The sequence below is a fragment of the Watersipora subatra genome, chromosome 2 (assembly GCF_963576615.1).
Source record: "Watersipora subatra chromosome 2, tzWatSuba1.1, whole genome shotgun sequence".
Classification (NCBI taxonomy): Eukaryota; Metazoa; Bryozoa; class Gymnolaemata; order Cheilostomatida; family Watersiporidae; genus Watersipora; species Watersipora subatra.
Window position 1 is genome coordinate 13,498,376 of NC_088709.1, and position 12,171 is coordinate 13,510,546.

General features: G+C 34.5%; 1 protein-coding gene across 1 annotated transcript; it reads right to left on the reverse strand.

Moving 5' to 3' along the window:
• Nucleotides 1-123: 123 nt before the first annotated feature.
• LOC137386966 (ELAV-like protein 1-B) lies at nt 124-10,920 on the reverse strand. Its single transcript, XM_068073216.1, has 7 exons — nt 10,714-10,920; nt 4,948-5,314; nt 4,536-4,639; nt 3,680-3,833; nt 1,867-2,104; nt 1,410-1,763; nt 124-1,109 (listed from the first exon to the last, which is right to left on the reverse strand). Exons 1-7 carry the CDS (start codon nt 10,717-10,719, stop codon nt 1,106-1,108), a joined length of 1,227 nt encoding a protein of 408 aa, XP_067929317.1. The 5' UTR covers nt 10,720-10,920; the 3' UTR covers nt 124-1,105.
• Between the last annotated feature and the right edge of the window lie 1,251 nt (nt 10,921-12,171).

Genomic DNA, 12,171 nt, shown 5'->3' on the forward strand with positions numbered 1-12,171 from the left:
ATTATTATACTATACTAAACTGCAATGATATGCTCAAATCACAAACATATATGGCATCAAAAATATAATTTAAGATTATATTATTGTACAAAGATCATGCAAAAATTAATGTTCAAAATTGTTTAAATAAAGCTAGCAATAAATAGCTTAATAAATATTATACTGTTAAAAGTAAAATATTCAAATCATTTCATGAATATTATTCAGCAGTGAATAAAAAATTAAGCTTCAGGAGAACACAAATCCCACAGACTGGCATCTCACACTAGCAACTGATGAGTAACTTATAGGAACCGAAACAAAGTATAAGCCAGACATGCGCAATAGATAAAACTGTGCTTTATTTTAACATTACATGTGCAACAGAATCAGCAGAATAAAAATATCCTTTTCAGATTATTCAACCTGTAACAGGAAAGTTTACTGACAAATGCAAAGATATAACATATCAGTCGTCCTGATAAATGTGGTAAAATTTAGACAATAATGCTATCGCTAACATAGGTAAAATGAAATACATAAGATAAGATAAATAAAACAATAGTTTTTACAGGTCCAAATTTGACAGAGATTCTGATGCACATCGTTTTAGCATCCTAAACTTGAAGTTGTCTCACCAGTTAAGGGCAAAACTCTTTAAGAAATAATTTGCAAGTATTGCTCATTTAATAATCAATTAGTGGTGAGATGATCCTAACACAACAGATTTGTGTAAGCTGGAGCAGTATCAGCTTTAGCTTATAGTTCAAAGCAATATAATTCAGATGACAAAAATATTACTGTATAATGTCTATACTTGGTTGGCAGCTGCTACAGATCATAAGTTAGCTCTATTGTCTGATTATAAGGAATAGAATGCAGAAAAAATCAGCAGGTTCAATTGTTGTAAAAATTTGCTACTGTCAAAATTATGAAACACTTTACATATTCCTTGACTGTATGACCTGCGGTGTTGGTCATAGGACTATAGAATGTGACAATATAACAGTTTATACTAAATATCTGAAGAAATAGAGCTCTTAATAAATATTTCCAACTAGATGATCGCTGTTAGCATTTCATCACACTTCTATCACATTGTCAATCTTGACAGCGTGCTCTTTGATTACCTGTAGAATAAGCATAACTCTATTAATATTAAACTTGTATGAGGAAATTTTAAAAAAGAGATTCAAAAGGAGCAATAACACAGGATACAGCAAGTACAGAGAAGAACATATTAGCCAGTTCATATATGATAAATATACGGCAATCACAGTGTGAAAACGATTATTACCGTAAAACCTTTAATTGAACGCCACCTCTATTTGAATGCCGCCTCCAATTGACCAACAATACAGAAGAAGGGTTGAAAAATAGAGCGCCATGGCGTTCAATTAGAGGTTTTACGGTAATTATAACTAACTTACATGTACGGCCACCACCCAGTTGATACGCCGCCAGCTGCTTGAGGAGTCTGTGCTGCTTGCATGGTTGCTGCCTGCATGCTTGCCTGCGGTAATTGCTGAACCTGCTGCACCTGCTGCAGGTGCTGCACTTGAGGTTGGGCTTGTTGTTGAGCCGCTACCTGCTGCAAGGAACTAGCGTTCACAGGCATTCCTGCTGTTGCCGCTATAGATGTAGGAATTTGGAGTTGCGCTAGTGCTGCTGGATTTACAGGAGTAGCGGCAGCTAAGTGGCTGTAGAATGGATTTGCAGAAACTTGGGCAGTAGCTGTTGGCACGAGACCAGATGTGTCAAACGGAGAGAACCGATAGAGTGAGCTGAAATAAACAACACGTTTATCTTTATATTTTAAAAGTAATTGTTTTGCTATAAAAATTTCTATTAATGAGTTAACTATTTTAGCAAGTTTAGTTCACAAACCTGAATCGACCTGCAGCGTGGTGAATAGGGCCAAGAACTTGTCTTACGGGAGGAAGGTAAGAAGCTGCTAGAGCCATAGGCAGCGCACCACCAGCACTCTTACTGTTGGGTGTGTTGGCAAATTTGACTGTTATCTTTTCTGACGAGCCGGGAGGTATAACTCCATTGAACTTTTCTATGGCTTTCTCAGCTTCACATCTTTTATCATAGCGGATAAAACCGACACCTTTTGAGATTCCTGCGGATAGCGAAAGGTTGTGAATCATACCCCCTCAGAATAAAATGCTAAGGTAACAGATATATCAACATTTGACAAGTTGCTGATGGGGTTACTGCTATAATTTAAATGACCCAAGCATATCTCTTGCAGGTAAACGCAGAATATAATACATGACTATTGAAACTAGGAAGTAGTTGTCGCTGCTCTTGTCAATCAGAGTCTGTTAATAAACCAACTCAGGTTTCAGAACCTAGTATGTACAATTGTCTGCTCTTACCTTAAATGTAATTCAATTACCTATATAATTTGTCATTGAATAAATCTTTATTAGCACAGACAATAATTAAATTAAAGTCGAGTAAAACCAAAATTGTACTCTAAGTTTAAGAGTCGCAAAGCATTTGTAAATATTTTTGAGTAGCACCTGTCATCCCATGCCATCACTTGTCACAGGTTCAATGACTCCTTGGAGAACACTCAATGAATTTTTTAAAGAACGCTGGGAAAATTTTCCATCTACCTCCATTTTTTGCTAGTATTATTTTCAGAGTGTACTAAAAAGTTTATAGCAGCAGTTGATATGTTATATACTAATTTGAAAAATATCTGATATTTTTAGACAACTTCAAATGGCGCAATGACTTAAATGTTAACAGTTACATAATGTCGGTTATCCATCTGTTTGTCAAACCTGTCACCATACTGAACTTTGTTATTGTCAAATGAATAAAACAAGCATCACTGATGTTATTACTATGTGTGATATGTAAATAATATAACAAAACCTCAGTAATATACTTAATTTGGACAATTTCACCATCTTTTGAAAATATGCTGGACAATATTTAGTTTTGATTTTTCTTGATGATTTTTATTTTTAATAAATTGTTATAATGCAGTGAGTAAAAGTGTATCTGCTTTATTTTTTTTATTATACTATGAATGTAATAAAAAATAAACACAATGCAATTACTATAAGTTAGGTCTGACAACTGCAGTACAGACTATGTGCAATTGCTATGACATGTTTTTATTGCTGATCAAACTAGAGAAAATTGATTAAACATTGCTTTATTTTATGGACATATCTGGTCATGTTTGGACGTGCCTAAACATGTCTGGACATGTTTAGTCGTGTTCTGCAATAAATATTAACTTAAATGAGTTTTTAGCGTACTAAAAGTTGTGAAATGCGAGCAATAAAACTAAAATAAAAAAGCATTAATATTCAACATAAATGGGATACAAGATGTCATTAACATAAAAACGTTGTTGATAAACAATAATATCTGAATAATACAGACTTCAACTGATAGTGGACAAGGGAGTCTATAAATGCCCCATTTTTATATAAACGTATATTTTTGTAGATGGCCGAGCAGTGTGCTGCATTTGCACAAGCGATGTCAAACTAAAAATTAAAACCAAAGTCTTTTACCTTATATGTGTGTGGGAGGGGTGGAGATAGCCATCGCAGAGCAAATAGGATTTTTATTGCCTCTCTAATTTTTCATGCCAAGTAATATTAAAATTATTTGAGGTTTGTTAGCAGATATTTGAATTTGGTTTGTGATTTTATGGCTTTGTTTTTACCTGTAGCTGGATCTGTGAGTATGCGAGAGGAGATAATTTCGCCACTCTCTCCAAACAGAGTTTCCAGGTCAAGTTGAGTCATGCTTTTAGGCAAACCGCACACATAAACGTTAGCACCCTTAATGCTTTCGCTACTAGGCCTGGCAAGTGAGACCTAGAGAGACATCAAGCAAACATAATATAACTAATAATTTGTTGACAACAGAGCTGAAAATATGGCAATAATATGTATATAATCACTGATATGTACATATATGAATGTAGAACGAAAGACGGACACAGAAGTAGGTGTGGGAGTTGCGATACCTTGAATATAAAATCCAGTGATTGTACCAAAAGACGATATGCATATGAACTAATAATATTTGTAACCAGCAGACAGCAAAGTAACATGAATAATAAAAGTAACTGTAACATAGTAAAGTTTTTAGCCCAAGATAGAATCATTCTGAAATATTAACTTTTAAAAGTCTTTTTTGACATTTGGCAAATTTTTAATTTTTGCAGAATATGTAGGTGTTCGTGGTAAAATATGACATCAAGAAGTTGTTTCGAAAACACATCAGAGATTTCAATCTTGGGCTGCGCCATACTCAGTCATAGCTTCCTGAGTAAAGTATATTCTACTTATAAACACATAGACACCACTTCAAGACAAACTTGAGAAACAAACTAAAAACAAGGAGACATTCATGAAAATATTTGAAGAGTTTTGTGCAAAGGAATTGTGCTTTAGAACTAAATGCTTAGTCACCTGTTCATATTTCTCAGTACCGACACGCACAGTGATTCAGTCTGAATGCAACTGCGGAAGTTGGGGCAAGTCGGAGACTTTGAAATGACTTTTTCTACTAACCTTAATTGTCTTGTTCTTTATTTTTAGTTGATTTAATGTCCTGATCGCTTTCTCTGCGTCGTCTGGGCTTTTGTAGTTCACAAAGCCATATCCTAAACTTTGTCCTATTAAAAATTTGAAATGAATAATTAAGTTAATGAGAGGAAAACTCCTGAATCTTTTAGCATCATGATTTGTTAATCTAATGGTTAAGTTATTAAGATGAAAACTACTAAATTTATTTTCATTGTGATTCTCGAACACTAATGATTAAGTCAATGAGATGAAAACTCCTAAACTCTTTAGCATGATGATTTATGATGCGTTTTTGCACATTTTCTCCCTGAAACAAATGAACTGAAACAAAGCAACTGAAACAAAGCACGTTTTAGCATTTCCAAGCAGGATTGTTGAGTAACTGTAACAAACTTACCTGTTTGTTTGTCGCGGATGAGTTTGCAGCTCTCCACTTCGCCGACGTTGCTAAAGAGCTGTCGAATTTCTTCTTGGGTCATATTTTGAGGAAGGTAGTTGATGATAAGATTGGTTTTGTTTTCCTCATCGGGCTCGGTCGACGGCGAGATCACGTCGGAGGCTGGAGAGAGCTTAGAGATGGGTGCGGAGTTGAGAGAAAGCATGCTCGTGTTGTTGTTGTTTATGTTGCTGCTGTGAATTGTGGGAATTTGCTGGGCTGAGAGGCTGTGCTGCTGCTGAAGCAGAGCATTCACTTGCTGCTGTTGAATCATGGCTTCCGCCTGTTTCTGAATGCTGTAGCCGCTGACCGGATGCTGATGGGCAACCTGTGGAAAGTAATGCAACTCAACCATATGCTACCATGACTCATCACCTAAAACTATACAAATATGCGGTTAAAACCATCTAAAGTTGAGCAGGTTTGATTCACTCAATCTAAGCTTTACTTTGCTGTTAAAAACTTATTGCGCTTTTATAAGAGTTTTCCCATTTTAGTCAATTATAAAAATGTTAAAAATATCTGTATTTTATCATTGTTTTTAATTACAACGATAATTAGTTATAATCTTTAAGTTTCTTAGTAATCTTTGTGATTCAATTTAGTAAAATGAAGTAAAATTTAAAAATCAAAAAAATACATGCATCTACGAGGTCATCTACAGGCTAGTTAATCGGTTATCCATACCTCATGGCACCAGTAGGCCATAGAGCCGTCTGACATAGAGTACATGATCTATTAAAACCTCTGCACTTTGCTTGTCAATTGATGCTCAAATTAACATTAACAACTGATGCTACCAATACTACAATCCACCTAGTGAAACAATTAAAATAAAAACAATGCTTTGGCGCGATGAGTAAAGAATGTGACAGTTTCAAGGCCTTGACTAAGCACCCTACTAACAAAACAGCCAAATTGTACTTACAGCTAAAATGAAAAATACTTATGCTAGCGATTTGAAGTTGTGAAATGATAAACTTCCTACTGTATAATCATATTGTATTTCCAACTTCTTATATATTGACTAACAAAACTCTAGTATGATTGTTTTCGGACAACTTTTTCATAAAGATTTTTATGAGGCTGGTCATAATTAAGTTGTTTCCCCCATTTGCCAAAACTTGCTTGGCTGGGTGAACGGAACTTTCCGGATGATGCATTTAACATAGCCATCTATCGAGAACCTGCCTGTGCTCTCTCCAAAAATATTGCAGAACCACAGGCTCTGTGTTGTGCACAGACAGACTACCTTTACAGCCAAATGTTGATCCTTCTCTGTTTTGTCATAACCGTCTTTCATGCAACTTCTTGCTCATGGTTAGCAACGCCAGCAATATCAGACCTCTCAGCTTCAGTGACATGTCATCTAATTGCTTTTCAAGAATGGTCAGTACTATTATTATTATTACTATACTTATTATTATTATTATTACGATTATTGCTGATTTTTCTCAGTCCTAGCTGGTATTGGATACTGGGATCTTGCTAGAGATTTTTTAAGCTGAAATTTGCAAGATCCTCTTTGATATTCTCGCCGATCCAAGATCTTTCAAGAGGTTTGTACACTGTTTGCTTCATTATTATTATCATTATTATCATTATTATTATTATTGTTAGAGTTTTTCTTCACAGTCGTGTGGCGGTAGGTGACTGGTTTTAGTCCATGTTGAGTTCGGGCCTTAACAAAAGTCCAAAGGATCCAACATCTTCCTCAATTCCACTAAGAGAGGACCTTCCTCAAAATGTGAGCTGTTCCTAAGATGGCTGTCTTCTGTATAGTCTCAAAAGACATGTTCACTCCCACCTCAGCCAAGTGTGCTATATGCCTCATTGATATTGTTCCGAGTGCACCAATTACTATTGGTATCACTTCTGTCTTCACCTTCAACAGTCTGTTTGTCAGCCCAAGCTCGTTGTATTTATCAATCTTCTCATCTTCCTTCTGTACTACCCTTGTGTCTCCAGGTATTGCTATGTCCATGACCTGACATTGTTTGGTTTCTTTGTTTATTAGTATTAGGTCTGGTCTTCTAGCTTCAATTATTATTGTTATTATTGTTATTGTTATTATTATTATGATCATTATTATTATTATTATTCTGTTATTATTATCATTATCAAGTATTTTACTCTTATTATTCTTACTATTCCCTTAATAATTTCATGTTATAATTATTGCATTATTATTTTATTATTGCAGTTTTTCATTGAATGGGTCCTCGACATAGTTAATTAATGGATGCTACCGCAGTCTTCATATAACTGAAGTGCTCCTCTCAATATATTTTTGCGCCAAAAAGGCAATTTTCTAAAATACTTCGAATAGAATTTTAGTCTCTACTTAAGCCAGGTATGCAGTAAAACTGCTTCATATTTGTTTAACGTCTCAATTGTTATTACTATTATTAATAGATTTGAAGTAAAAAACTAGCAGTGCTCATAACCCGCTAAGTACATCATATCGTTTTAGTGGTCACTACATCTACCAAAGCTGTATTGTAGAGTTTATGTTGCCTTCATACATGGCTGTTATTCTTTTGTGAATCTACAGCTATACTTTATGTACTTGTATGTGTGAGTGAAAGCGACGTCGAACAGCCTTTTGTTCGACAGATTGAAAACAATCTGGTAACATATGCTGAGTTAGCGTTAGCAGCTGAGTATAGATAGGGGTGACAGGAGTCTTATCTCCGACAGCATATGGTCATTGATAAGGTCAGCGCCTCTGTCTAGTACGGCAGCAGTCCGTGCAGTTATCGTTTAATTAGCCGCACACTTCAGCTTTTAGCTTTCTCAATTGGTAGTTTTACTCGGCGCAGTCGCAGGTGTATCAATTTCTGATACTTTACAAGGATTTCATAATGCGTGTACTTGTTAGTTTTCCTAACACTCGGGCTTCCTGGTCGATACAGTTAACTGATTGCTTTGTTCTGCCTCTTCTAACACGCTGCTTTTTTATCTTTCAAATGATTTTCATAATGGAAGAGATAATTTGGCTGAATAGATTTGTTTGTTGTGAGTGAAATGTAATCGGTCTGCGTGTGAGGAATTATTAGGCCACTCTAGACAATCTGTGGCAGATGCTTGATAAACCAGATGAGTACTTCAGCCGACACAAAAGACTTTCACAGTTGCCAGTGCAAAGGGAAGGAAACAGCCCTTAGCATTCAACCTCCGTGAGCATGTGCAATCTATAGGTGTAATATGGGTGCCAGCAGCTACCTGATATTTTCAATCTTAAAAACATTTTTTATTCTTGTATAACTCTAAGGTATTCATTGAGTCCCACTCTTTCAGCTATTTTTGAAAACTTGGTGGCGTTTCAGAGTTGCAGTCTGTCCAACAACTATATGACTGCCACCTAGCCACCAAAAGCTCAAGGTTAATAACGTCAAAAGCCACACCAATCTTAGTTTTGACAAAACTACCCTCGAAATGTCTGTCTGCGATAAAATTTATACTGAACCTACGGAAACACTGTTTTAGATCTAAGTGTATGTCGTATCTTAATCACATTTTTACCGAGTAATATGACTTTTAGGGTTTTACATTTTTTTTTATTTATTTATTTTTCAGTCAGCATCAGTTTTTTATGAGCATATATACAAACATTTTATTTTTCTTACTGAGACAAATACACACACTTACTTACTTAGTTGTAATAGCTCTGTGAATATATTGCAAAAAAAATCATTTGCTAAATATGACGCATTCGCTAAATGACCATTTTTAAATGAATCCATTATAACAATTCAAACCAACTTCAATCTTTTAATTGCATTTGTTTTACCAAGCTTAGGTTAACATAATCAGAAAGAAATTACTTAACTGTTCGCTGTCATTGATGATGCCTTGTTATGACAGCAGCGGATGATAAGACAGAACAGGAGTAACTAGCTAATTTCAGTTAGTCGATGAGCACCTGGTTCAGTGCAAGTTATTAACTAAATACGTCTGGAGACAGGGTAACAATAGTGAAAGTTACAACTACTTGTAAAATGAACGTGTAACAATTTACGAGCAGTTATTTGATCTGAATTTAACATTCTACAATCGTTACTTTTATTTTCTACTTTCAAAAGAGTTTAATAAACTTTGGATGGTAGAAAGAGACTATTTGCTTTTGAGCAGTCGTGTGTTTGCTTTTACCACTAATGGCCCCTGAATAACACAAAAGGAACATCTTAAAATAATTCACTCAGTAACCGCGAGGTGGCCAATGACATAGTCCCTTGTATTGTGCACCTTAAGTATCTAAGGGAAAGGCTCATCCCTCCTGTTTATTCACTCAATTGTCATGGCTGATTTAACACTAGATTTTTATTGCTCAGATGAGGGTTGAGACAGCTCTCTTTGTTGTTTTAAATCACTCACAAGTTTTTCTCAAATAATAACGGAGAGCCATAAGGCGTGAGTTATAAAACTGACTAGCATTCGTGTCACACACATAAAAAAGGTTATTACCATTGGCCATGTTTCTGCATTACATCGCTTCTCTGCCCTGCCAGTAGGAGACAGAAGCAAGAAGGAATATTTTTACAATTCCAAAGCATTATTGCGTGACAATTTATTCACAACTCTACGAAGGAAAGACGAGCCAGGGCAGGCCCAAACTGAGATACAAATATGTAGCTAAGCGTAACATAAACTTGAGAGAATCAGAGCAAGAGAGGGTTGAAAACAAAGCTGCATAAAAGTCAGCGATAAAGCTCAAACCATACGACAGTCATCGTTGAAATGATTGACTGCATGAAAGATAGAGTTGTGCGATGTTAAGTTTTTACGAAAACTTTTTGAAAAGGTTTCATTATAAAAAAGAAACGCTTGCTGTATTTTCTGCTCGCTCCCCCTAAGATAATGCCAAGAATGTTTTTACCTGTCGGTAAGAAAGAATAGTTAATGCACGGACTCAGTTGCAGCAGGTTGTATAAGCTCGGTCAGATATTGACAAAGCAATTAGCAATATTGGGTAAATATCGGCAGCGGTATGAATAGTCTAACCTAATTAGTTGTGGGTAAGTCCTCGAGTAACTAGATTACTTGCTTCTCTCTGCCAATGTTGACAAAGACACTTAATAACCTCACGACATCGCATCACAATCCTATCTCCTCGACTATCTATTGATAAATTCATAAGCTTAAAGTCAGCGTTTAAGCCCCTGCCACCATGAGTCACGCAACTTTACCTGCTGCCATAGTTTTATTTATATGCTTTCTAGTATCTATACCGACAGTCTCTGCCAAACATTCTGCGGTACAATAATTTAGTAAGCTGTTAGAAGTATTTTCACTAACTTATCTTGCACTAAAATTTGTTCCATGTTATAAAGGGATTATCAAATCTTACAAGATAAAATAAATTTAAATTTCAGATAAGTTTTTGCTGTCTTTAATTCTTTCATGCCTTACTCGACTCTTCCTATTGTTAATTTTGAGTTCTTTTTAGCTGTTAGAGTTTTGATTTTTACAGAAGTATGCGTTAACATGTTAACATATATGTTAACATGTTAATATGTATGTTACTACCTAAAGTATGGCAGAGTGGTCAACTTGTAATATAATTTGATAAATTCAAAATTCCAATTCGACTTCACAGCGAACCAAAGATTTAGTCGCTATGCGTAGCAACTAGTAGCCTACCAGACGGATAGTCTTAGACAAGCTGCTATCAAAACAATGACTGCAACATTCAACATTCAAAATAACGAGATGTCTGAAGCTTACCTGCATCTGGATAGTGTTTCTGTTGTCTCTAGATATATCTAAAAAGTAGACTGAAGATCTGAAAAGCGTGTCGTCTCGCTGTCTTGTTCTGTCAGCGCTGTCAGGGTGATTAAAAAGTGAAAGATATGTAATTGTGATGCTTTGTCTATTAAATTGATTTACGTCTGTAGATAAAGTTTCTGAAAAGATCTGTGATCACTGAAATAAGCTACCGTGTTACGCGGAGACACCACTTCTGAATTGATGGAAAGAGAGAGTTGAATAGTGTCTTAGAATCGATAATCTCATATTCCTCCACGCTCATTTCAAGTATCGCTATGGAATCCAATAGGTATGCACGCTTTGGGAGTGGAGCCTATTCATTGGACAGACAGTCTCGTGGTTGGACCAACAGCTGTGTTTGACTACAACGCATGCGCTAAGTTGTTGATAGCAATCTTTTTACAGTATTTTAGCTGAATATTTCTGTTTTTTAAATTTGGAAACAGCAAAAATAATTGAAATTTGACATTAACGTTAACATTAACAATTTGGCATTAACGTATGACACACTATGCAAAAGATTTAGAATATTACAGGTTATATCATTAAATACAATATAATAAAATAAAGTGAAATATAATACAATTTAATTTCATATAATGTAATTTAATATGTAATACACACAAAATTATTTTATACAACTTTATACATTATACTATTATATATTGTAATAAAAGATTTTGCTTTATTTCACGCTATATTAAATTAGGCTTATATCGTATTACTATATAATATAATTTGTATATGATTAGATAAATATTAGGCTTTAGAAGTTATTGTAATATATTGTGATGCAGTATTCCGTATCATATTAAAAGATTTATTTAGTGTTTTACGCTTGTTGTATTGTAACATACTCAATATATATAAAAGTTTATATTACACTAAGCATTCTAGATTATTCTTACACATATGGAAAATTACAGTTTTCGGTTTTTGATAAAATGTTTTACCTGTTTTATAATACAATTTGATGCACAATAGTATATAATTTTAGATTTATAGCAATATGCAGTTTGAAATAACCAAATAGACCATATCATATTGTATTACTGTTTTGAATATTATAATTCAAGCAACATATGTACATTTATTCTACTATAGTAGGTATATCATAATATATATTGTAGCTCCTATTATACCGCACAATGTCACATATATTACGGTTTTTGAACATATCAAATTAGGGTGCCCTACATTATTTTATGTTTACAATACTATTAACAATACTGAAATATGCAGCATCTTATTAAAATACGAAAATAATGCAATTGTAAAACAGCCTACACTTGAACAATAAAATACAACAATTTAATATGCGTATACATAATGTAGTATAACATGCAATATAATAAAATAGCTTATTATATTTTAGTTTGTGTTATAAAATATTAAATATGTGGTACAGTATGCTGA